The sequence below is a fragment of the Pseudonaja textilis genome, chromosome 2, assembly GCF_049901715.1.
Source record: "Pseudonaja textilis isolate UNSWEBS1 chromosome 2, rPseTex1.2, whole genome shotgun sequence".
NCBI lineage: Eukaryota > Metazoa > Chordata > Lepidosauria > Squamata > Elapidae > Pseudonaja > Pseudonaja textilis.
Window position 1 is genome coordinate 189810562 of NC_141991.1, and position 27693 is coordinate 189838254.

At 40.3% G+C, this 27693-nt stretch overlaps 1 protein-coding gene across 3 annotated transcripts in view; it reads left to right on the top strand.

The window, feature by feature from the left end:
- The window catches only part of SPATA6L (spermatogenesis associated 6 like), a 43236-nt gene extending 15846 nt beyond the window's left edge, over window positions 1-27390 (top strand). The window contains exons 5-13 of one of the 3 annotated variants that reach the window (XM_026703964.2): window positions 11085-11209; window positions 12965-13042; window positions 13558-13809; window positions 16392-16503; window positions 20577-20620; window positions 21153-21328; window positions 23689-23782; window positions 26370-26485; window positions 27223-27390. In XM_026703964.2, the coding sequence (XP_026559749.1) occupies window positions 11085-11209; window positions 12965-13042; window positions 13558-13809; window positions 16392-16503; window positions 20577-20620; window positions 21153-21328; window positions 23689-23782; window positions 26370-26471 (983 nt within the window). In that variant the 3' untranslated portion in view covers window positions 26472-26485; window positions 27223-27390. The remainder of the gene's footprint in view (window positions 1-11084; window positions 11210-12964; window positions 13043-13557; window positions 13810-16391; window positions 16504-20576; window positions 20621-21152; window positions 21329-23688; window positions 23783-26369; window positions 26486-27222) is intronic. The other 2 variants (XM_087926680.1, XM_087926681.1) reach the window with 2 other exon arrangements.
- Window positions 27391-27693: the final 303 nt, after the last annotated feature.

Genomic DNA, 27693 nt, shown 5'->3' on the forward strand with positions numbered 1-27693 from the left:
TTACGTGTGAGTTGATGGATTCTGCATAGGGTTGTAGTTGTTTGGCGAGGAATTTGGCCAGGTTTTGTAGAGGTGAGCCTATGGAGCTGACTATTGGTCTGAGTGGGGTTCCTTCTTTGTGTATTTTGGGGAGACCATAAAGCTTGGGGCATCTGGATGATTTTTCTCTGGGTATGATTCCTTGCTGGATTTCTTCACTGATGGGGGAGGCTTTTATTTTGGATTTGGTAGTTTTTTCTAGGTAGGTGGTGGGGTCTGTCTTTAGGGGTTTGTATGTGGGGTCTTGGAGTAGGTTGGTTAGCTTGGTTTGGTAGTCAGATGTGTTCATAACCACTGTCGCGTTGCCCTTGTCTGCTGGTAGGATTATTATGCTGGTGTCTTCTTTCAGGTTAAGTAGTGCAGTTTGTTCTTCTTTGGATAAGTTGCTTTTGGGTGGTTTGCTAGTGCAGAGGATGTTGGTGATTTCGAGTCTGATTTTGTTAGCATCATCAGGGTTGGTTTTGGTCAGGCTGGTTTCAACTCTGCATATGATGGTTTCTGTGGGGATGTGTTTGGGAGCGACAGCAAAGTTGAATCCTTTGAAAGGACCTTGGTTTCAGCTTCAGTGAGGATCTTGTCTGAGATGTTGTGCAATGTTTGTTTCATGTGTGGCTGTGGGGAGGGGGAGTTGGTTTCTGGCATTGTTGTAGTTTCCTGAGTTTGTTGGTGTGTGTGTCTGTCTTGAGGGTGGTCTGTGTTTCGGCTCTCCAGACAGCGAGTTGTTTGGATTTGTCCCAAAGTAGAGGGTGAATCTTGTTGCTGAGTCTGAGGTGGAGTGTGAGGAGATCTTTGTTGATTTGGTCTAGGAGAAACCTTTTCGTGTGAAGTTCATTTCTAATTAGGGCCAGTTCTGTTCTTTTAAGGATGCGTTTGGTGGCTGCTGTGTTGGTGTGGAATTTCAATTGGAAGCTTGTGGGAATTAAATTTTGATCTCGGCAGTTGCATAGGAATGCAAGGTCACATAAAATGGAGGCTCTTTGGACTTCAAGTTTTTCATAAGTCCTGGTCAGATGGTGGGTTTCCTCCCGTAGAGGTGCAATATTTGTTTTCTGAGGTTCTCGGGTATTTGTATGTGGATCTTTGGTTGTTCGGGTTTTCTCGCGTAAGATTCAAGTATCTAGGCAACGTTTCGATGAAGTCTCATTCATCATCTTCAGGCTTCTGTCTCCGGCTCTGTGCTTCTCAGAGTAATGTGAGATTGCAGCTGCTTCCTCTTTAACTGCCAGTGGGGGTGGGACTTGATTGGGTGGGGGCTTGGCTGTGTTCTGATTGGGTGGGGGTGTGTTCTCATTGGTAGGGGGTTTGGCTGTGTTCTGATTGGTTGGGGGTTAGCCATGTTCTGATTGGTTGGAGGCGTGTTCTGTTCAGGTGGGGGCTTGGTTGTGCTCAGGTTAGTCTTAGTTGCTGGGGATTTGAGCTGGTGAGTTGTGATCTAGCTGTTTGGCTTCTAGTTCGTGGTCCTGCTGCATCTTCATAGTGGGTGTCGGTTTGCTTCATGTATGGCTCAGAGGGGTTTGAAGTGGGTAGTGATGCAGCTGCAGTGCAGCTTCTGGTCCATGGTCGTGTCTCATTTTCTGAATGGGTGGGAGTCTGTTTTCTACATGGCAGTGTGGTGGTGGCCTCTTGTGTGGCTCTCATGGGTGTGAGTCTGGTGTCCTTCTTCATGTTAGGTACTCGTCTGTTCATGAGGGCGGGTTTCCAAATGGCTGGAAGGCGGGAGGTGTCATCTCGTGTGTTCATGCTGTGTGGGCGTTTTTCTATCTCTATGGCTTCTCTGATTATTCTGCTGTTGAAGTGTTCGGTTTTGGCGATAGTTCTGGTATTTTTAAAATCAATTTCATGTCCTGTGGCTTTGACATGTTGGACCAGGGAAGAGGTCGTTTCTTCTTTTTTGATTGAGTTCTTATGTTCTTCAATGCGTGCACTTATTCTTCTGTTAGTTTGTCCAATGTATGTGGTAGGGCAGGCAGTGCAGGGGATTTCGTATACTCCTTGGTTTTCTAATTCGATTTTGTCTTTGGGGTTTCTTAGGATGGTGGATATTTTTCTGTTTGTGCAGAATGCTGTTTTGATGTTGTGTTTTTGGAGGATCTTGCTAATTTTGTCTGTAGTGCCTTTTATATATGGGAGGAGGGCTTTGCCGTTTTCTTGTTCTCTGTCTTGGATTTTGGTTGGGGTTTCTTTTTGGATTAGGTGGGTAATCTTCTTTCTTTGGAATCCATTGGCTGTAAGTACGTTGGTGAGAGTGTGTAGTTCGGTTTTTGGTGTTGTTCATCGGCTAAGCATTTTGTTCTGGAGATGAGTGTCTTGGCTACGGAATTGATCTGTGCTGGGTGGTGGTGTGAGAGTGCATGTAGATAGCGGTTAGTATGTGTTTTCTTCTGGTAGATGGTGTGTCCTAGGGAGCCATTGGATCTTTTGTATACCAAGACATCTAGGAAGGAAGTTGATTGTTGGCTTCTGTTTCCATGGTGAATTGTATTTTGGGGTGTAGGCTGTTGAGGTATGTGAGGAAGTTGTTCAGTTTTTCTTTCCCATGTGGCCAGATTATGAAGGTGTCATCTACGTATCTGAGCCAGAGTTTGGGTTTGTGGTCGTATTTTCTAGAGCTTGTGTTTCAAAGTGTTCCATGTAGAGGTTTGCGATGACAGGTGAGAGGGTGATCCCATGGGTGCTCCTTCTATTTGTTTATATTTTTGTCCATTGTAGGTGAAGTATGTATTGGATAGGCAGTGGTTGGTTAGATCTAGGATGTGCTTGGGGGTTGTATTTGTTTTGGATGGCTGTCAAGGCTTCTTTTATTGGCACTTGGGTGAAGAGGATATGACATCGAAGCTTACTAGTAGGTCGCTAGGTTGTAAGTTTTGTTTCTTTATGATCTCGATGAACTGGAATGAGTTTCTTACGTGTGAGTTGATGGATTCTGCATAGGGTTGTAGTTGTTTGGCGAGGAATTTGGCCAGGTTTTGTAGAGGTGAGCCTATGGAGCTGACTATTGGTCTGAGTGGGGTTCCTTCTTTGTGTATTTTGGGGAGACCATAAAGCTTGGGGCATCTGGATGATTTTTCTCTGGGTATGATTCCTTGCTGGATTTCTTCACTGATGGGGGAGGCTTTTATTTTGGATTTGGTAGTTTTTCTAGGTAGGTGGTGGGGTCTGTCTTTAGGGGTTTGTATGTGGGGTCTTGGAGTAGGTTGGTTAGCTTGGTTTGGTAGTCAGATGTGTTCATAACCACTGTCGCGTTGCCCTTGTCTGCTGGTAGGATTATTATGCTGGTGTCTTCTTTCAGGTTAAGTAGTGCAGTTTGTTCTTCTTTGGATAAGTTGCTTTTGGGTGGTTTGCTAGTGCAGAGGATGTTGGTGATTTCGAGTCTGATTTTGTTAGCATCATCAGGGTTGGTTTTGGTCAGGCTGGTTTCAACTCTGCATATGATGGTTTCTGTGGGGATGTGTTTGGGAGCGACAGCAAAGTTGAATCCTTTTGAAAGGACCTTGGTTTCAGCTTCAGTGAGGATCTTGTCTGAGATGTTGTGCAATGTTTGTTTCATGTGTGGCTGTTGGGGAGGGGAGTTGGTTTTTGGCATTGTTGTAGTTTCCTGAGTTTGTTGGTGTGTGTGTCTGTCTTGAGGGTGGTCTGTGTTTGGCTCTCCAGACAGCGAGTTGTTTGGATTTGTCCCAAAGTAGAGGGTGAATCTTGTTGCTGAGTCTGAGGTGGAGTGTGAGGAGATCTTTGTTGATTTGGTCTAGGAGAAACCTTTTCGTGTGAAGTTCATTTCTAATTAGGGCCAGTTCTGTTCTTTTAAGGATGCGTTTGGTGGCTGCTGTGTTGGTGTGGAATTTCAATTGGAAGCTTGTGGGAATTAAATTTTGATCTCGGCAGTTGCATAGGAATGCAAGGTCACATAAAATGGAGGCTCTTTGGACTTCAAGTTTTTCATAAGTCCTGGTCAGATGGTGGGTTTCCTCCCCGTAGAGGTGCAATATTTGTTTTCTGAGGTTCTCGCGGGTATTTGTATGTGGATCTTTGGTTGTTCGGGTTTTCTCCGCGTAAGATTCGAAGTATCTAGGCAACGTTTCGATGAAGTCTCATTCATCATCTTCAGGCTTCTGTCTCCGGCTCTGTGCTTCTCAGAGTAATGTGAGATTGCAGCTGCTTCCTCTTTTAACTGCCAGTGGGGTGGGACTTGATTGGGTGGGGGCTTGGCTGTGTTCTGATTGGGTGGGGTGTGTTCTCATTGGTAGGGGTTTGGCTGTGTTCTGATTGGTTGGGGGTTAGCCATGTTCTGATTGGTTGGAGCGTGTTCTGTTCAGGTGGGGGCTTGGTTGTGCTCAGGTTAGTCTTAGTTGCTGGGGATTTGAGCTGGTGAGTTGTGATCTAGCTGTTTGGCTTCTAGTTCGTGGTCCTGCTGCATCTTCATAGTGGGTGTCGGTTTGCTTCATGTATGGCTCAGAGGGGTTTGAAGTGGGTAGTGATGCAGCTGCAGTGCAGCTTCTGGTCCATGGTCGTGTCTCATTTTCTGAATGGGTGGGAGTCTGTTTTCTACATGGCAGTGTGGTGGTGGCCTCTTGTGTGGCTCTCATGGGTGTGAGTCTGGTGTCCTTCTTCATGTTAGGTACTCGTCTGTTCATGAGGGCGGGTTTCCAAATGGCTGGAAGGCGGGAGGTGTCATCTCGTGTGTTCATGCTGTGTGGGCGTTTTCTATCTCTATGGCTTCTCTGATTATTCTGCTGTTGAAGTGTTCGGTTTTGGCGATAGTTCTGGTATTTTTAAAATCAATTTCATGTCCTGTGGCTTTGACATGTTGGACCAGGGAAGAGGTCGTTTCTTCTTTTTGATTGAGTTCTTATGTTCTTCAATGCGTGCACTTATTCTTCTGTTAGTTTGTCCAATGTATGTGGTAGGGCAGGCAGTGCAGGGATTTCGTATACTCCTTGGTTTTCTAATTGATTTTGTCTTTGGGGTTTCTTAGGATGGTGGATATTTTTTCTGTTTGTGCAGAATGCTGTTTTGATGTGTTTTTGGAGGATCTTGCTAATTTTGTCTGTAGTGCCTTTTATATATGGGAGGAGGGCTTTGCCGTTTTCTTGTTCTCTGTCTTGGATTTTGGTTGGGGTTTCTTTTTGGATTAGGTGGGTAATCTTCTTTCTTTGGAATCCATTGGCTGTAAGTACGTTGGTGAGAGTGTGTAGTTCGGTTTTTGGTGTTGTTCATCGGCTAAGCATTTTGTTCTGGAGATGAGTGTCTTGGCTACGGAATTGATCTGTGCTGGGTGGTGGTGTGAGAGTGCATGTAGATAGCGGTTAGTATGTGTTTTCTTCTGGTAGATGGTGTGTCCTAGGGAGCCGTTGGATCTTTTGTATACCAAGACATCTAGGAAGGAAGTTGATTGTTGGCTTCTGTTTCCATGGTGAATTGTATTTTGGGGTGTAGGCTGTTGAGGTATGTGAGGAAGTTGTTCAGTTTTTCTTTCCCATGTGGCCAGATTATGAAGGTGTCATCTACGTATCTGAGCCAGAGTTTGGGTTTGTGGTCGTATTTTTCTAGAGCTTGTGTTTCAAAGTGTTCCATGTAGAGGTTTGCGATGACAGGTGAGAGGGGTGATCCCATGGGTGCTCCTTCTATTTGTTTATATTTTTGTCCATTGTAGGTGAAGTATGTATTGGATAGGCAGTGGTTGGTTAGATCTAGGATGTGCTTGGGGGTTGTATTTGTTTTGGATGGCTGTCAAGGCTTCTTTTATTGGCACTTGGGTGAAGAGGGATATGACATCGAAGCTTACTAGTAGGTCGCTAGGTTGTAAGTTTTGTTTCTTTATGATCTCGATGAACTGGAATGAGTTTCTTACGTGTGAGTTGATGGATTCTGCATAGGGTTGTAGTTGTTTGGCGAGGAATTTGGCCAGGTTTTGTAGAGGTGAGCCTATGGAGCTGACTATTGGTCTGAGTGGGGTTCCTTCTTTGTGTATTTTGGGGAGACCATAAAGCTTGGGGCATCTGGATGAAGAAACCCCAACCAAAATCCAAGTCAGAGAACAAGAAAACGGCAAAGCCCTCCTCCCATATATAAAAGGCACTACAGACAAAATTAGCAAGATCCTCCAAAAACACAACATCAAAACAGCATTCTGCACAAACAGAAAAATATCCACCATCCTAAGAAACCCCAAAGACAAAATCGAATTAGAAAACCAAGGAGTATACGAAATCCCCTGCACTGCCTGCCCTACCACATACATTGGACAAACTAACAGAAGAATAAGTGCACGCATTGAAGAACATAAGAACTCAATCAAAAAAGAAGAAACGACCTCTTCCCTGGTCCAACATGTCAAAGCCACAGGACATGAAATTGATTTTAAAAATACCAGAACTATCGCCAAAACCGAACACTTCAACAGCAGAATAATCAGAGAAGCCATAGAGATAGAAAACGCCCACACAGCATGAACACACGAGATGACACCTCCCGCCTTCCAGCCATTTGGAAACCCGCCCTCATGAACAGACAGTACCTAACATGAAGAAGGACACCAGACTCACACCCATGAGAGCCACACAAGAGGCCACCACCACACTGCCATGTAGAAAACAGACTCCCACCCATTCAGAAAATGAGACACGACCATGGACCAGAAGCTGCACTGCACCCACTTCAAACCCCTCTGAGCCATACATGAAGCAAACCGACACCCACTATGAAGATGCAGCAGGACCACGAACTAGAAGCCAAACAGCTAGATCACAACTCACCAGCTCAAATCCCCAGCAACTAAGACTAACCTGAGCACAACCAAGCCCCCACCTGAACAGAACACGCTCCAACCAATCAGAACATGGCTAACCCCCAACCAATCAGAACACAGCCAAACCCCTACCAATGAGAACACCCCCCACCCAATCAGAACACAGCCAAGCCCCCACCCAATCAAGTCCCACCCCACTGGCAGTTAAAAGAGGAAGCAGCTGCAATCTCACATTACTCTGAGAAGCACAGAGCCGGAGACAGAAGCCTGAAGATGATGAATGAGACTTCATCGAAACGTTGCCTAGATACTTCAATCTTACGCGGGAGAAAACCCGAACAACCAAAGATCCATATATATATATATATATATATATATATATATATATATATATATATATATATATATATTTGTTTTCTGAGGTTCTCGGGTATTTATATGTAGATCTTTGGTTGTTCGGAGAAAACCAACAACCAAAGATCTACTATATATATATATATATATGAATGATCAACGCAGAGAACATAAATAATAGTCCTTCCTCTTTATTTTTCCCACAACAACAACCTGGTGAGGTGACCGATCCTCCCAAAAAATACATTTATGAGTTCTTGTTTAAATTTGGAAATCTTAAGTTTACCCTGTCTGTTGCTTTTAGAGTAGGCCTATTGTACATTAAAAAAATACTTAATAGCATTCTATTTATAGGAACAGAAGACTAGTAGCACACTGCAGGTAGATCCACAATCCAGTTCAAAGGGAATGGGTTGTTTGCGCTGTTTTCTATCATGTTAGTGAACAATGGGGATATATTCAGTGGTGGGATTCAATGTTTTTTACTACGGGTTCTGTGGGCGTGGCTTGGTGGACATGGCAGGGGAAGGATACTGTAAAATCTCCAGTCAGAGATGGTATTTGCTGGTTCTCCAAACTACTCAAAATTTTTGCTACCGGTTCTCCAGAACTGGTCAGAACCTGCTGAATACCACCTCTGGATATATTCCACTCTCTCTGATATTATTCATTATGCGGACATTTGCTGAGATGTGATTTGGAATTCTTGGGTTCAAGTTTTGGACATCCTCACAATGCTTATATCTTGCTTGTAGTCTGTAGTGTGTAGTCTGCTTGTATCAACTTTACTTTCCAATTTGTAAGGTTTCCTGAGGAGACTCAGATTTATCTTACACACTGCTGAGTAACAAGTCAGCAACATTCAGCGCCAGCTGAAACTCCAGGCCATCTAACTAGGGCAGTTCTTGTAGAGTATATTGCAGAGGTCAAGAGGCAAGCATGAATCACCATGTGTGGAAGCTCTGATCCAGAAAGCTCTGTAGTTAGCATTGAAAATAGGCACATGTAGTTGTTATATACTGCAATGGTGGTTTTCATACAGATTGTGCACAAACATACTTCTCTTAGAAGTATGTTGATGGTGTTGATAAGGTACTGGAAAACAACCAATATTCTCACATTGCAATAGTTGTATCTGAATATTCATGATCTTGATAACTTTAGCCCCTCACAAAAATTAATGAAATTAATGACCAAGAAATGGAGAATTTAAAAAGTGAATGGTGAACAGGACCTTATTATGTGTTCTTTGCTGAGATGTGATTTTGAAAGTTGCCTACAAATTAACAGGGCAGTTTGACATTGAATTTTTATAGCCATCATCCATAAATAGAATGCAGTACTGAGGGCTAATCAGCCAAGAGCTTAATATAGCATCACACTCTAGTTTTGCAATATTACGCCAAGTTTTCTTTATGGAAGGAAGCATAACTTCAGGGTTCCTCTCCCCCCGCACACCCCGCTGGCAGGTTATAAACATTAATTATTATACCATGGTAGCCAAATCAGTAGCCTAACAAATCAATTCATTCCAAGGCATGTTCTTGGAGTTTGAGACAGAGTTTTCTTTCAGCTATTTCCCCTCACAAATTCTAGAATGACCAATCCACAAGAAAAGGACCTTCGCTGTTTGGATGGTACTTCAATTGCGACAATTGCTGAATGACCCACATTCATCTTTTTTTTATTTAGACCAGTGAGATACAACAACACAAACCACAAAGAGACTCTTGTGATAAGATAAACAAAAGATGAGTTCACAGGCGGATGCACCCACGTATCTAGTGTAGAAGGACTGTTTTCCTGCTTTCCCTCATGGCGTGGTTGTCTCACATGTGGCTATTTCTCAAAGAAAACATGTAATTTTGCGCTATTATGAGGTGTAGGAATAATCACAATAAACCATGTGTATCCTTGAAACCTTTGGGGTTTGATTATGTTTTTGGTGTATTTCAACCATTTGGATATGTAATCTTGTATACTGTTAGCTGAATTCACTGGGACTTATTTTGAAGGAGACTTATATATGTTTTCATTATGAAGCTTCCCTCTCCGGAAACTGGACATTGCTGTGAATCTTGCCATTCCCAAATGAAATGTCTTTGCTTTGCTATTGAAAGCTAAAAATAAACCCTTGCTGACAAAATGCATGAAAGCGAACAGACAATACTTTCTGGTGGTACCACATGCTTCGAGATAATGAAGGGTCAAATACAATTATATATAATAATGATGCATCCCGGAGGACAGGGAGAACGGAAAATTAAATCCCATGTCACTGAGAAAAATGACATATTTTACAATAAGAAACAGTCGCATGTGCTATATTTATCCATTTTTCCTATGGCTAGGTTTAAGTTATATTAATGCAATTAGCAACTTGCTTCACTGCAGCTGAAGCATGTGCTTGTCTTCTGAAGGGGGAAAAATCCTCTTTAATCTCTAGAGAAGAATGCTCTTTCATTGATAGCTAACTGAATTTGCCCTGCTTCCTAAATGTTTCATTTTGTGCAAATGGCAAAACAAAATCTAGCTCCTTTTCTAACCAGTTATGCTGGGTTTCCTTTCAGCGTAAGGACTGTTATTTAGAGATTGTTGCAAAGGGCTAGGGAAAGATAATTGAACTTTGCAAAGGTTAATCTGTGAGGGGTGGGGTTTAAAAACTCAGAAGGGCAAATACGAATATACGATTTGAAGTCCAGCCCCCTTTTCCCGTCATTGATCATGTGGGTGTGGCCACCACCCTGAGGTTTTTTTTTACTTCCGCCTCACAGGTCGTTCCAAGGTCCCTTCTAACTCTATGATACTATGATGATCCCTCTGCCCTTACAGGAAGTACAGGTAATCCTCATTTAACGACTGCTTCGGGTAGCAACCATTTGCAGTTATGACAGCGATGAAAAAGTAACTGGGTAACCAATCCTTGTATTTCTTTCTCCCAGTCACATGTTTGCCATGACAGTCAGGTAGTACAAAATCGTAAGCAAATGTGAGTCATGTGATTTGTCATGTTAGCGAATGCTTTGCTTAACAATCAAGTTGCCAATCCCAATTGCAGTCGCTAAATGAGGACTCCTGCATAGAGCAAATCCTGGAACTGCTTTCGACAGCTTTATGGTCCTAAACTGTATCATAACTCAGGAGAGAATTATGGAAACTATTGTTCATGACCCCCCCCCCCCCCCCTCTCTCTCTCTCTCTCACACACACACACACACGCACAAACACACACCAGCAGTGTTCCTAATATGGTTCAGCAGCTCATTTCAGATATTGTTGAAGTCTTTAATTGGATGAATAATATGATATATCCTCTGACTTCAGTTAGAAAGGTCTCTATATATACAGTTGGGAATTCTTGTGTTTTTAAAAGGTGGTGTTCTGATTCCTGGAATTTCAACCATGTTTTCTTCTGTCGTGCATTGAGGCATATGAATTTTAATGCAAAGCTTTTGCATGCAGCCCATAAGCTAGGCATTCTTGTAAATGAAACCGTTGAGGTTATTAGCTGTCGGTGGGTACAAGCCCTTTTTCAAATTTTACCATGATGTTTGAATAGGGGAATTGGGGTTATGAAACCTCAACAAGCCACATTTTGTAAGTCAATAACAAACCCCATTTGAAACTGCTTTATATTTTTAGCCACCTGGGAATTAATACAGGGTTTATTCATCATGTGATGATCTCTCTGTTGGGTTAGTTTATCTGGTTGTGTAAAGAAGAAATAGCTGTACATGTGAACATATTGCTTGGTCCATTTGGCTGAAGAACCCCAAATCCAGTGCTTACCATTATGTATGAATGTAACCTATTTGTTGTTCACTGTGGGACAGAATATGTCATATGGTGCAGTATAATTACTTGTCTTTCTGCAATATGGTACAATGTGAGGAGATTGTATGTTTCATTGGTCAAAGGTATTGGCCACAATTTTCTATTTACTCTTCAGATGGAAAAGAGCTGGCGTTTTATGAAACAAACACTCGGTATTTTCTATTTCCTGAGCCAAAACTGACTCCTTCATATCCTGGAGTGGATCGAGAGCTATTAATGAACACTCATCCTTCTTTCCCGGTATGTTGGTATGAAATGAGATTTCATCTATCAGAGACAGAAATGTCTGCTCAGTAACCTGATCTTGATATGAATTATGTGATCTATCAACTTCTTGCTCTTTATTTGTGAACATTATTTAGTTAAAAACTCTTCAGAGTATAAACAGCACAAAGCCCTTTATAGTAAAATCATTTCTGATCATTCAAAGCGCAAAATATACTACAGTGATAGCCTCAGTTGACATAATGAAAACAGTAGTTAGTAGGTTAGTGATAAACCATTGCACTGTATGGGAAGAGCTTAATGTTTTACTTTTGAATTTGGATTATTTTTTAAGTGACAAAGTGTGTGCCAAAGTTTTGGGTGTGATTTTTTTTAAATCTTATGTGCTAGTGCAGCCTTAATTTAACCTGGTGTCCTTGAAATGGGCCAGAATTAAAACCCAATAATTCTCTGCAGTTGTCTGGACAGACCCAGAGTTTTAAAAGATAATAACAGAAATTTCTTAGGTAGAAATTGTTGGGTTTGCCCCCTCAATTTCTGCCAGCTCATACAATTGTTTTCTGAAAAAATATATTAAAAATTTACAAGAGTTCTAGTAGTTTTAGTTTACAAGAGTTCTAGTAGTTCTATAGTAGTTTTCATCTGGTAAAGCTGTTGATGGAGAACTCTTTTCCATCTGTTAATTCCTTTTTGAATATGTATCTAATTCTTGGGCAATATTGAAAGTGCCTTTTATGTTTCCAAATTGAAATAATATTGGGAAACAGCAACCGTGACCTTAAGAGTCATAAGGGAGAAAAAATATATATCATAAATTCAGGATAGTCAAAAACTTGAAGCCGATCAGGCCAGGGGAATGACAAGGGTTTTCAAAAAGCTACAATGGCAGTTGTGGCTGCCTACTTTTTGAGAGCTCCCCTTCCCAAATTGCATCATGATTTATCTAAAGTACACATTTATACAGGTAGTTCTTGACTTATGATCAGTCAAAGTTATAATGGACCCCCAAAAGATACTTAAGACCTAGATTTGAAGTTCTGATGGCTGCCTTCCCCTGCAATTATGTGATCACATTTTAGGCCACTGGCAGCTGGCCCACATTGGCCGCCTTTTACAGTATCCTGTAGTCACATGTTTTTTGCCAGAAACCGGGATCTATTTCTGGTTTATGGCAAAAAATACCCTTGGCTTGCTAATGACTATTGAAAAAAAAAAAGTAAAATCAAGTCAGTTGTGTGACCTGCGTAACAGCTGACATATCATGTAACCATATTTTCAGGGTCAATTATGACATAAGTTGAGGATTACCTTTAATAACTAAGTAGGTCTAGCAGATTCTTTGATCCCTTCTGCTGGAAGGAAATATAGTCTACATAAAGTTAGAAATTGATTCAGCATGATTTAAAATTGGAAACACACATATGTAACTCAAACTAAACAATTTGCTAATCAGCCCTTATGTTGCTGTTCCTTGAGATAACTGAAATGATATGACAGCTTGGCATAACTACTAGCTAGAATCTGGGTTGCAAATAAAAATATTACTTGGAAGCAATCGGTAAATTTATGATGTAATCTTTACATGCTTATTTAAGTAACTTGTAAGCACATGCACATATTAACTGTTAATTTAAATTCATTTCTATTTTACCTGATATTCTTCAAATTAATGAAAAATGCACAGTTGCAATCTCATGTCATCTATTTATGTGTTGTCTTGTTTTCCATGCATTTATTTATATTAATTCCTCATATTAAAATTGTTTAAAGGGCATTGCACCAAAGTTAGAATTTTCAACAAGAACAACTATTACAGAACTTCCGCTTCTTTGCAACAAGTGGTATAGTGTAAGTAATTTTAATAAATGGTCATTTTTAGAGCCAATTACATTTGCTCAAATCTATTTTTTCCTTATCTCCACTCTTAGTACAGGTAGTCCTCAACTTACGACCACAATGGAGCCCAAAATTTATGTTGCTAAGTGAGAAATGTGTTAAGTGAATTTTACCCCATTTTATGACTCTTCTTGCCACATTTGTTAAGTTGAATCAGTGCAGTTGTTAAATTAGTCACACAGTTGTTAAGTGGATCTGGTTTCCCCATTGACTTTGCTTGTCAGAAGATCGCAAAAGGTGATCACATGACCCCGCAGCACTGCAACCATCATAAATGAGTCAGTTGTCAAGCATGTGACCTTGTGGAGATGCTGAAATGGTCATAAGTGTGAAAAACGGTCATAAATCACTTTTTCCGGTGCCATTGTGACTTCAAATGGTCACTAAATGAACTGTTATAAGTCGAGGACTACCTGTATTGCCTTCCCAGCTGACTCTTGAGATTACAACTCAGATATATTTTGCAGGATCGCAATAAAATCAAGTTACAAAGGGTGCCTTCAACAACACCCGAAAAAAGGAGCATCTCACCCGTGCAACATAAGGCAGCAAAAAATTGTAAGAGACTTTCGAGGTCATTTGAGTCCCGTTCCGCATCCCCGAGCTCAAGAAGGCGTCTCCATGAAGTCTGCCGAGATAAGCACCAGCCATCCTCTTCCCTGAGAGGTGTTCGGTTCAAAACAGAAGCAGACCACAGGCCGCCTTTCGTAGTTAGGCATGTGAGTCTCAAAAACACAATGGAAATGTTCAGTTCAATATTGGGGCAGTTTTCTCAATTTAAAGCTTCACGGACATAATGTTGTAGAAAAACAACAAGCACCTTCCTTTTGGGGTGATTGGGTAGAACTTACCACAGCGTCATTCCCCCAAAAATAATTTCGATTGAATGGTAGGTTTTAGTTGGGACAATAAAGAACACTGATCAGGAATAATGGATTCAAAGCTTATGCCAACAAGTATTGTAAATTGGAGCACAAAGAAGAGGAAAGTTAGAAGTTAAATATTTACTTTGGAGGGAGGCACCTTTCCTTTTTCTCTTCCTTTGTAACATTTATAAACAATAGTATAGTGCAGATGTTGGCTTTAAACTTAAATTATTCTTGTCATATATCCTAAAAACTAAATAAATGCTGCTTGGTATCTTTCATTAATGTTATATAGATTGGCAATTGCATAAGTTCAGTAACGATCTGTCCATCCATCGGTAATAGTGCCTTTTTAAAAATGCACCCTTGCTTTAAATAAAGCAAAAGGATAATAACAAGGCTCAATTATAGTCTTTTTTAAAAGAATACACATCAAATTGGACTGATTTAAATAGGTTCTGTTTTTCACCTGCTTTTTATCCTTGTGCAATCAACGTACACTACAATGTTATCTCTGTTGCTAGATCCTAGAATTTCAGATTGACCATATATGGTTCTGTTGCTGGATTGCATCCCATCATCCTCACCATTAACCATGATGGCTTGGTCTGATGAGAGTTTCTTCTCTTCTCCCTGATACTAGGCTCTCTCCAGCAACATGCAATAACCTTGATTTGCCTCAATGTCCCGTGTGTGTTTTGCATTGTACAGAAAATACTGTGTATGTGTACATACATGCATACAAGTACGTACACATACACATATACATACTTTCAGTCAGTTTCTTTTACTAGCATCTAGCCATGAAATGAAGTTTTGACTGCCATTTTTTCCCTCTGCTATAATAAATGAGGAATTACAGAATTTCTTACTGAATTAAAGATGTTTGCTAACATCTGTAAGTGCTGCCAGTGTGCCTTTACTTCGATGTAAGATGTACATCTATCGGTGGGAATTCTTGGCTAATAAGAGTGTTTGGTCTGATGAAGGGTGTACATTGATTTCAAAGAAATTCCCACTGAGTTTAATCCAGGTAAGCATGTGTAGGCTTGTGGTGTAACCTACTACTGTCATCTTCAGGCAAAGCTGATTGTAATGTTTTCCAAAAAAACTGTCTGGTGCAATTTTCACTTTTCTTCCCTTCCCAAAATTAATGTTCCCTTTCTTGTTTCTTCCCCTCCCATACAGAGACAGTTATACAGATTTCTTTCTATGTAAATAAAGAAAAAACTTTCTTCAGAAGTTTTCATAAGTCCAGGGTTTCAGTATTCACAATATCGCCCTTTTCCTCTGCAAATCTCAAAAACAAACCAATACTATTCTCATCAATCCCAGTTAGTCCAACCATTTCTCCTATTCTCAAGAAATGCCAGGATTTAATTAACAGCAAGCCACATACTGTAATGCACTTGGGTCTATTTAAACAGTATAGGTTTAGATGTAACAAGAGAATAATCCTTCTCTATATTTGATAATACAAAAGTGTATATCACCCCCTATTTGGGGGTAGGATAAAATCAACACTATGCAAGCTTATGCACATTGATTATTATTTTCACAAATAACTCAAGGCAAGCGAACACATCCTTTCTCCTCCTATTTTCCCCACAACAACTCAGTAAGGTGAGCATGCTGAGAGACTGAATAGCCCAAGATTTTCATGGCAAAGGTGAACTAAAACTCATAATCTCTGGCATTCTAACGTGATGCTTTTACCACTAGACCAAACTGTCGCTCAGTAAATTCACCTATACTGTTAATTCTGATCCCCCACGCTTACTTTGAAAGAGACGAGACCAGGGCACTGATTCATTCAAAGGCATTAGAACTTCCAGTTGCTTCACTGACTTAATTTTTAATAAATAAACAATGTCATCACAATCAATAGGGCAGACTGACCCAATTTAATCAGCTAGAATGGTAAGCAATAAGGAAACAGACATAGTCGGGTCCTTGGGAGTGGAGATAAGTAGATCACAATGTTTTCAGCTCATAATGTATGGTAAATTTTAAGCCAAGAAATGCATTATAAACTGGAGTCTGAAAAATAAATACATAAATAAATGGCATTCCTTCCTATCTACACCACAGATGTGGACAATATAAAGACTTCAGATATCCCTGCATTTGACTTGTACATGTCTTAATGTTGGGTCTAAAAACAGCCCACTTGTTAGGTAATTATTTTTTGAAGTATCTGCACAACTTTTTGACATAACTGGAGTTTTTAAATCAGCCAGTGGTTTTAATATTTACCCTGCCATCATATTAAAGCTAAAAATTACATTAAAGGCTGTTATGGGCAAATGTGGATAAGTAGTAAATGTGCCACACACCCCTGAAACTTTATTTCAACTCTTTCAGTATTGTTTATTATTGTTATTATGTTATTATTATTATTGTTTAATATGAAACTATTTTCTCATTATTTTTAGGTAGATGCGTCTAAAGGATTTTCTGAGGAAGCTCAGTCTCCCTTAACGTATCAAAATGCAAGACAGGATACCATCACATTAAAAAATCCTCACAAATACCCGTTGAAACGAGGTACTTATTCATTTATGGGGCATTGATTTAAAATGTTAATTGTTTTTGTGTCTGCTTACATTTTGGGGTGCTGTTATATTTTGATGCTATGGAGGCTGAATTATTCCTTCTAATGAACATGTTCTGGAGATCTCCCATTGATCCAGATCACAGTTGTCCAACCTTTTGGCTTGCCTGGGCTGCATTGAATGAAGAGGAATTGTCTTGGAGAACATAATGTGTGTGTGTGTTTACACATACATACAAGCCATGGGTTGGACATGCCTGAACTAGATGTGCTAACTACTTAGATCTTAAATACATTAGGGATTCTTTTAGAGCAAAAGCAGAACCTCTAATTTTATTTAATAAAATTAAATAAAAATTTCTGTTTCTGTAAATTACAACAAAGATCACTATCAGTAATATGCATTGGAGACCATAAACCACATGACCCAGATCTGTGATTTAAGCACATTATTAGTAATTAGTAATCTTTTTTCTTTTCTATATCAGACATTGTATCGATACCTTACTTAATGGCATAAAATTAAGATAGAACATGGCACATAATACAAATTCTTTATAAAGCTGTTCACGCTGAGGAAAAATGCTCCCAAGGCATCGTGTTTTGTACCTCTATCTACTGAGTCTTCTTTCAGTAGATTTTTCTTGTAGTTAAGTTGATGGATTACATCCCAGAGTTTTAAAGGAGCTGGCAGAGGTCATCTCAGAACCACTGCACCATATCTTTCAAAAACCCTGGAGCACCGGGGAACTACCAGAGGACTGGAAAAGAGCTGATGTGGTTCCCATCTTCAAAAAAGGGAAAAAAACAGACCCAGGAAACTATAGACCAATCAGCCTAACATCAATACCTGGGAAGATACTGGAAAAGATAATAAAAAAACAGATCAGCCAACATCTAGAAACAAGTAAAGTAATAACTAGCAGTCAGCATGGGTTTGTTAAAAACAGATCATGCCAAACCAATCTTATTTCATTCTTCAACAAAGTGACTAAATTAGACCAGCAAAATACTGTGGACATAATATATTTAGATTTCAGCAAGGCATTCGACAAAGTAGATTACAACCTACTTAGTAAGCTAGAAAAAAGTGGAATAGATAGCACCACCACTAGATGGACTCACAACTGGCTGGCAAACCGTACTCAACGAGTAGTCCTTAATGGGTCTAGGTCTACATGGTGGGAAGTAAGCAGTGGGGTGCCACAAGGTTCCATCTTAGGCCCAGTACTCTTCAATATCTTCATTAACGACTTAGATGAGGGAATAGAAGGGGAATTTACCAAATTTGCAGATGATACTAAGCTGGCAGGAATAGTTAACACTCAAGAAGATAGGCTCAAAATCCAGATGGATCTTGACAGACTAGAACACTGGGCCATATCTAACAAAGTGAAATTCAATGTAGAGAAAAGTACAGTCAAGAAAAAACAAAATTACACATATAGACTGGGTGAAACCAGGCTCAATCGAAGTAACTGTGAAAGGGATCTTAGAGTCTATCTTAGCTAAATATGAGCCAGCAGTGTGCAGCAGCCACCAAAAAAGCTAATGCAGTCCTAAATTATATTAACAGAGGGATACAATCAAGATCAAGGGAAGTACTAATACCACTCTATAAAGCCTTAGTAAGACCACACCTATAGTACTGCATCCAGTTCACCACATTATAAAAAAGATGTTCAGACTCTAGAAAAAGTACAGAGAAGAGCAACCAGGATGATTAGGGGACTGGAGGCTAAAACATACAACAAAGTTACAGGAACTGGGCTTGGCTAATCTAGTGAAGAGAAGGACCAGGGGAGACATGATAGTGGTCTTCCAATATTTGAGGGGCTGCCACAGAGAGGAAGGGGTCAAGCTATTTTCTAAAGCGCCTGTAGGCCAGACAAAGAACAATGGATGGAAATAGAACAAGGAGAGATTTAACCTGGAAATAGGGAGAAACTTTCTGACAGTGAGAACAATCAAACAATAGAACAGCTTGCTCTTGGAAGTTGTGGGAGCGCCATCACTTGAGACTTTGAAGAAGGGATTGGACTGCCATTTGTCAGAAAAGGTGTAGGGTCTCTCGCTTGGCCGGGGGGTTGAACTAGATGACCTACAAGGTCCCTTCCAACTCTGATTATCTGTTAAATCTGTTAAAAGTTCAAGTTCAAACTTTTATTGTCAATGCACAACATGTGTACAATGAAATTGGATGAGCCTCCCTTGGTGCAGCCCAGTAGTGGGATTCAAATATTTTTGCCACCAGTTCAATGGGCGTGGCTTGATGGGCGCACTTTGTGCATGTGCACACACTTTGCGTGCACGCGCACTTCAAACATGCACTTTGCGCAGGAGCAAAGGCGTTCTAACTTGTCTCCTGCAAGCCTGCACGATCCCAGTCGCTTCAGCAGTTGCTGCTCAGCACTCTTCTGGGCCATGCAAAGCAGCTGAGCTTCAGCAGATAAAAGTGAGTACGGGAGCCTAGGCAGGTGGGCGGGCCCAACAGCAGAGCAACAGAGAGAACTAGTTTGGTCTCCGCTGCTCATCGCTGCCACCGGCTCGCCAGAACCAGGCCAAAGCGGTCGAATACCACCCACTGGTGCAGCCCATCCAAGAACATCTCAATAAATACATCTCAATAAATAATAAAGAAATCCCTAACTCTGATAAGTAGTAAACTAGCACAGGGGTCCCCAACCACCAGTCCCCGGACCGGTACCGGACCGTGGAACAATTTCTACCGGGCCGCCGGTTTGCTGGGTGCCGCCATCTTGTTTTGATGAGAAAGTGCTTCCGGTGAGCTTTTCCAGGTAGAAAGCGGCGTTTGGGTGCTGAAAGAATCCTCGCGCCTTAGTTTCATTGGGGGAGGCTTCGAAGAAAACTAAGGCGCGAGGATTCTTTCAGCACACATGGCAAGGTGAGCCGAGCAACCGTCCCGAAGCCGTCGAGAAGCCAATCGACTCCTCCTTGACTAAGGAGGAGTTGAAGGTGGCGGGGAGAAGCGGGGGACGGCTGGCTGGCCGGTCGCTCGGCTCGCCTTGCCATGCATGCTGATGCCGGTACCGGGCCGCGGATGATTTTGTGATGCCGGTACCGGGCCGCGGCACAAAAAAGGTTGGGGGCCACTGAACTAGCACACATTGGGAACTGGCAATTTCATCCAGTGGGGTTAGGGGCAGCCCATGATTTTTTGTGCTGTGCTCATCACCCACTGGTAGTGCCTTCCTGTCCACAGCTCTTAAGCCGTATCTATATTACATGCAGTTCTTTCTCTGGTTTTCAAAGTTACATGTGACATGGGAGTTTGCTCTTCCTTGCCATTTTCTCAACTTCTAATAGAGGGAAACAAGTCAGGTTGTCTCTTTTCTTGAAAGCCCAATTGTATGTTGTCAAAATTCTGGCAAACAAAGGAGCAAAACCTGTCATGCATTAATATTTCCTTTGTTGAGCTCAACATGTTTCTTTTTGTTATTAATCAGGGAAAAAATACCTTAGTGTAAATTTCAGAGAATCAGGGCATTGTGTAGTTCTAAGTCACTGCGTATCACACAGAAATAGACAACTTCTGTGCTATCTGTCTGTCTTATCTATTCAATTTCTGTAGTTGCCCATCTCAATCAACGACTCTGGGTGGGATACAATTCAAATAATATATTGCAACCAAAATATTAAAAACATTTTAAAACAATAAAAACAATAGAAATATCCAATTCAGTCCAGATTACCCAATTCCATGCTTTGATCTTCCCCAAATGAACTGCGCTTCAATCTCTAGCTACATTCCAGACTGTTACTTATAGATTGTGGTATTCTGAAGCATTAATCAGATGTTTTAATTCAGCAGGAAGCTGTAACCATGCCTGTATTATATACTTTAATAAATATAGCCTAGATGTATGCTGAAATTCCAAATTGTACCTGAAAATTGATTAGAGCTGGATGACGTTGCAGAAAATAGATCTTACTAGCCATTTTAAATTGTCTTGTGATCTTTCATAAACTACCTTTTACCCGATAAGATATGTGCAATATAAAAATTATTGGCATTAATCAGAATGCTTGTTTTTGTTTCTTGTAGCAATATCGTTCGATAGCTGGAAAGCAACATGTCCGGCTGCTAAGGTAAACAGTTGGGGAGAGGTTTGTAAAAACATGGCTAATAAGTTAATTGATGAAGTCAGCATTCTGGATCATTTAACAAACGATTTCACTGTATGGTTAATAAATGCCTTTTGATGTATGGACTCCCCCCCACCCCCCAATGTTGCAGTTGTCATCTAGAATTCAGAATGGGAAATGGCTGAACTATCAATATAATTGTTATTATAAAGTTGGCCTGTGTGAGGCCAATGCTTATTCCACACAGGTGATGCCATGTATGGGAAAATCAGGAGGTTACATTTGCCCACTTCCTCCCTGGAATCTCTTCTGGGAGTCCATTGATTCCATTGATACTCATCAGGTGGCAGCCATCTCTTTTCCCAATTAATTTTCCTTGTTCTGACTCCATCTCCTCCATCTTGTTTCCCTCTGGCTGTGTTTGGAGTCTGTCATTGCCAGAAAGCTGGTTGGTACTTTGGGGGGTTGTAGGCTGAAAAACAGCAAACTAACAGCAGGCTTCTCTAATTACTGGGAAATTCTTTCTTCTTCATAGGTTATCAGAGAACCAGCTGAAGACCAGCATTTGGATTATGAGTCATCATTTCATGAAACAAGGACCCCTGCTGCCACTTATGCATGGAAGACCCCGGGTCTTTGTCACAGAAGTTCTTCCCCAAACCATTATGAGTCAACGAGTCCTAGTGGAAGATGGGCATCTCCCCAACACAGGTTACCACTCTTAGATAATTAAGTGTTCAGTATAGCACCAGTTGTCCCATCTATCCAGTCTAGGGCATATCCCCATCACCAGAAATTGTTGACAACTGCAGTTGTTGCTGCTTCTTGCCTTCATCAGTATCAGTAACAGTTGTACAATAATCAGGCCCCTTATCTCTGTCAAGGAAGCCTCAAATTCCCACTTCTTGGTGACAACTTCTCTTACTAGGAAAGAGGCCTATTTTTCCCTCCTTATCACTGCACAGGCTATGGGAACAGTTGTCAAAGAGCCATTGTAGTTGCAAATGGAGTCAGCAGTCAGAAGCTCAGTTCAGCCAAGGCAGCAGCAGGTCTCTTGATCAGGAAGTTTTGTATCTACTCTAGCCTGTTTTGGATGCATTATATCTTGCTTGCTTATGTCTTCTTGAAAGATCAGTTTTACCACTTAGGATTGCATTCCGATCTGGCTTTTTGTGTAGATGCCCACTATTCTCTTGTCCTGAAAACCCCTTTCAGCAATCGGCTGATTTACTAGCATAATTTCTTTAAGGTTTTTAAAATCGTATTCCATTTCTCTTAAGCATCTTGTATTGTACTCTCCCGCTGTTGCAGCTGCACAGCAGCTAAGAGAGTACAGATAAAGACTTAAGCATGAAATTAAACCAAGTGATTGCCTCAACGGAAGAAATAAGCTTGATTAGTAGTCTACGTTGCAGTAGAAGTACAGAAAATGGAAAGTGACATTCATATTAGAGTCCTCCAGAATGCTGTAATTAGGGCTATTTTTGAAGTCTGCTTGGAAACATCAGCTAGTATGAAATTTCAGCCACCAGATTTATTGTATGAGATTTGGAAGCTGCCTGACTTGTATAACCTAGACTAAAAACAAAAAGAAAATTCCCTTGGGTCTGGACATGCACACTGCCTGTAAGTCAACATAACTAACAGGATTCCACCGGAATCCTATCCCCAAGATCTGGAAGAACACTTAAGACTCCCACTCTGATGTTTTGGATCTCTGACGGATATCATTCCATAGGGCGGGTGCCACTACCGAGAATACACATTTCCTGGATCCCAATAAATGGTGTGGTTGAATGACAGGATCTGAAGTAGTACACCAACTCAACCTGGTCTTATCAAACTATATAGGAGATAGACAATCCTTCAGATCAGGAGTCTCCAACCTTGGCAACTTTTAAGACTTATTGACTTCAGTTCCCAGAATTCTGGGAATTGAAGTCCACAAGTCATAAAGTTGCTAAGATTGGAGACCCCTGCTTCAGATAGCCTGGCCCTTTTATCTGTTTGACTAGGGTTTGTGCACACTGTTGCTAATGCTTAGCAAAATTCCCACTGCCCATCTTTTTTTAGACACAGTTCTCAGGCCTTTAAAGCGTTGGGAAAGGGAATAGCATTGACTCCATTGCCCTTTTTCACTCTGACTCATCTGTGAAACTCAGAGACAAGGTGGTGTGCTCTGGCAGAATGCCGCTTTTTCTCTAGTAATTCCAGGACCAGAAACCTTTCGTTTGAGCGCGTCCCGATCCTTTCAATTCAGAGATCAGCTAATAGACTTTATTTATCAAATCTTTAGCGATATCGGATGGATTTTTAATATTTTTATTGAGTGTGTCACAAATTGGAATAGTTATTTTTTATGCTCTCTGTAAAATTGATATTAAAATTTTGTTGCAAGCTGCCTCAGAGAATTTTGTTAGGGGGAAAGTGGGAAAAAGAGTGCCGATGACTAAAGAAGATATATCTATGTACTTGGATGAAAAATGACAATGTCTGGAGTACTTGGCTACTGGCAACTTAAAGTGAAAGTCCAAGTGAAACTCTTCTGCATTTCCTTTCCTCCTGCTGACTAAAGGATACAATGCAGTGATGCTGATCAGCATAGATTAAGAAAAATATGAGCTAAGATCTAGGCAAGTCCCATAAACAATTCTGACCTTGTGGTATAAATAGCAAAAAAAATATATATATCTGGGAGAATTTCACACATTTGAATCACTTAGTAAAAGAGGTTCTTCGGATTCTTAGTCAGCACTTTAGCAAAAGTTTATCTCTGCAGCAAAATAGTGACATTTGCTGTTCAGGTTGTGAGCCCACCTTGCAGAAAACAAGAGTTGGACATATTTTGCAGTCATATTTAGTATAAAGAATGAGAGAGATCTCTTACTAATGGGCAACCTGTAGAAATGCCAGCAGATGGAAGTGCTTGTGTTATCTGACGGGACCATCTGCCTAGACCAGGAGCGTGTGACCTTGGCAAATTTAAGACCTATGGAGTTCAACTCTCAGAATTCACCATCCAGCCATGACCTAGACAACAGCATGAGTATTGCGTGTCGGATGTTTTTCAGGCTATACTCCAGCCTCAATTCCAGCTGGGAGGAGATTAATGAGAGAGTGAGGAATCTGCTGACCTCTCCTGAAGCCAGAGAAAGGCTTTCCATTGTGAGTATACTGTGCTTCACTGGGAAACTTACTTATTATTTACATATTTTAATTTTTTAACATTGCAGGCCGCTTAGAGTCACCTCTTGGCAGGATGGGCAGCCTACGCATTCATTAATTAAATAAATACTCTTAGGCATTTTGCAGAGTAGCAAAATGGCACCCAAGTCACCAGTTTTAACTGTCCAAATGAGGATGAAAAAATCATGGAGAAAGCTTGTCAGTCTGCTTTGATTATGTTGTAATGTCAATTTCCTGCACTGTATTTCAATTTTATATACTATATTTAGATCGGACCGGAGGCAGAGTAGTTCTAGGTTTTCTAGGTCTAGAGTTACAAGTCTGGTTGGGTAAGGTATTCTGCAATGAATAGAGGAGCGGAGAACTCTTCTTGTGAAATATTTCTGGATTTTTTCAATTGTGTTAATATCAGATATATGATATGGGTTCCAGACTAATGAGCTGATGAGCTGTATTCAAGTATAGGTCTAGCAAATGTTTCGTATTCTCTAATTAGTAGTGTGATATTACCAGAGAAGAAGCTATGTAGGATTAGATTAACAACTCCTTAATGCCTTTTTGGCTATGTAGTTACAGTGGGCTCTAGCACTTAGATCATTAGAGATGAGTACTCCAAGATCCTTGACAGAGTTTGGATCCTCAACAAGGTCTTGACTATTTAGCTTGTATTTTATTTTCTGATATTTTTTTTGCCAGTATGTAAGACAGAGCATTTATTTGTTGAGATTTGAAGTTGCTATTTGATTGATCATTCTGATATATAATAATCAAGGTCTTTTTGGAGGGTAGCAGTATTGTCTCTGGTGTTGAATAGCTTTACATCATCAGCGAAGAGAACGCAGTTGCTCTTAATATGATCACAGAGGTCATTTCTGTAGAGTATGAAGAGAGTTGGTTCTAAAACACTGCCTTGGGGGACACCACTGTTGACAGGTACAGAATTTGATAGGATCCTCCAAATTTTGACTATTTGTTGTCTGTTTGACAGGAATGCTTCTATCCAGTAATGCAGGTGTCCAGAGATACCGTAAGATTTTAGTTTTAGGAGTAGTTTGTCATGTACCACTGAATCAAAGGCCTTACAGAAGTCTGTGTAGATTGCGTCTATTGCTTTGCCCTGATCGAGTTGTGTAGTCCATATATTTTTGCAGTGTAAGAGTTGCAGATTACAGGATAGGTGTTTTTTTTAAACCAAATTGTTTATTAGACTGTAGATTGTTGGTTAATAATTGATTCCATGACTTTACAGGTGACGCAGCATAAGGAGATTGGTCTGTAATTTTCAACGAGGCTGGGGTCTCCCTTTTTGAAGATGGGGATGACCGTGGCTTGTGACCATAGTTTTGGCAAGGAGCTGGTCCTGAAAGAGTTTTCGAAGATTATGCTTAGAGGTTCTGCTATGGCAGTGGATAGCTTTTTTAAGAAGTAGGCACATATTCCGTCCGGCCCAATAGATAGAGATGGTTTTAGATTGCGTAGTCTTTTTCAACATTGTCTTCTGTAAAATTGATATGTATTAGATCATTGTAGTTGTCTGTGGTTCGACTAGGAAGTACTGGGCATGATCCATTGCTGTTTACAAATACTGAGCCAAAAAATGTGTTAAAAGGATCATACAAATTTAAAAAACAAAGAGGAAAAAGTGTCGTACCAATACCCCTTCTGCCATTCAGAAAAAAGCTCTTGTTTATACATCAAATGTCAACTTCCTGTTTCAGCAGGGAAACTAGAAAAGAAAAAGAAGTATCCTAGAAAAGGATTTTCTTGGATTTCTGGCCTTCTGACTTTGTATTTCAACTTCTTCTGTTTGAATTTAAACTCATTTGAGACTTTGAATAACAGGTGGCAAAAGCAGCAGATGTTTGTTGCTCCATATTTTTTAGCAAACTAATATGATTCCTGTTTGCTAGATGGATGGTTTGGAACATGGTTATTTAGTTAATTCACATTTAAATTTTGCCGTAAATTGTCACTAAAAACAAAACCCCATGGTCAAATGACCCCAGTACCCCTCATTGCAAAAAAGGCTCTTGAGTTAGTTGTCAACCAAAGCTACCTTAACTTAAAGTGGTAGAGCCACTCGCTGTAGATTAATGCACAGAATTTGTCTTTGTGAAATCAACTGGTTCTTATAATATAAAAGAGATCGTTGTTCCTACTGGTGCTCCCACTCCTTTGCACAGCTCATTTCTCTTCAGAAATCATACAGATGATTTTATCTCACCTCCATAATCCTCTGGTTATGCTCTGTTTAAATCAGAGAAGCTGTTTGCACTCGTATCCAGTGCCCCGTGTTGGAAATGCAGATCCATGTGAGTTAACCTACAGTGACATTACTTGCTGTTGTCTCTCTAAAATGATACATACTTGTAATGAACATTAATAGAAAGTTACTCTGACCAACAATGTGCAAAGGACAGTGTCATCCATTAGTTCTTCCCGAACATGTAATGATAAGCTGTTTTAATTCTTCCTGTAACAGCTGATATATTTGTTTTTAGTTGGGAACATTTAGCATTGCTGATCACGATGAATGATCCAAGTTAATGGGACAAGTATTTTGCAGGGAGCCACTGATTTTGAGATTGATGATGTCCTTGAGAGAAGGTCCATCTCTTTGAGGAGTTCCCCACACTGTGACTCAACAGAGCAGAGATACAGCTTGTAGTTATGGTTGGCAAGGTAGGTTTCTTGAGCAGTCTTGTCTTGGGGGTGGCGGCAGCAATACCATATTTCAGGTAGTTTTAAAAAAAAAGAAAGCTATAAAACCATGCACAAAAGCTGTAAGATAAGCCATTACAGCAATATTACAGCAAAGCATATTTCTAATGTACCCACCTTCCAGAACAGCTGGAAAATAAGGATTCACTTCTATAGAGAAAAATGATATTACATGCCGGATTCTTAACATCATTGTTTTCCACAAGAGCATAGAAACACTATTTAGCATTGCAAGACAGTCTAAAATCCAAATGCCAACTGAATGGTTAGCACGGCAAGTCAGTCTAAAGTCCAAATGCCAGTCCATACCTGACCTTGGATGCTTAATTAAAATTATTTAATGGTGTTAACTTTTCTGGGTCCTGGTGAGTCATGCATTCCTGGAAAACATTAAGGTTGAGGGATAGGTGTCTGGATTAGTATGCTCTGATCCTAAGATAACTGGGTAAGATCCCTAAGATCTAAATTACAACTAATGGTGAAGTGTCTTATCTGTTTCTTTTGCTTTAAGCGTTTTGATCCTGTCATTCATAGCCTACACAGCCTGTAAATTAGAATAATTCACAACAATAATGTTACAGTCTTTGGAAAATAAAATCTATTTTTGTTCCAAGTGGAGTGTTTCATATACTGTTTTTCTATTCCCCCCACCCCTCCAGTAATGGTTAATAAATATCTTTTTCTTTTTTTTTTTGCAGGAAGAATGCCATGGCTTTGAGATATAGCCTGGAAGATTTATTGCTGGCAAGATCTTCGCTACAAAATGAAGATGATGGAAAGTTCATTATCAGCATGAAGTTATGTCAACATTGATTTGAACACCAGTCACTGCTGTATGGTTGCGTTGATTAAACTGAGGATTTATACATTTTGAAAGGAGTGTAAATATATTGACATATTAAGGTTGAAGACATAATTATGCAGATGCACATGCAGTTTGAATCATTGTTTCAGGAAGGTTGTGTATTGCTACCTTAAGATGGTACTTAGTGGATTTAAAATTAAACGCCTTACTGAGTTTAGGATAGATTGATAACCAGGTATTTTTAGTCAGGTCGGTTAAGGAGGTTGCCACATAATAAGAGTCCGTCTCAGATATATTCAGATTTAGAAGATAAATTCTATATTTTGTGAGAAGGTGCTGGAAGTGCTCAGATATTTAAAGCAGA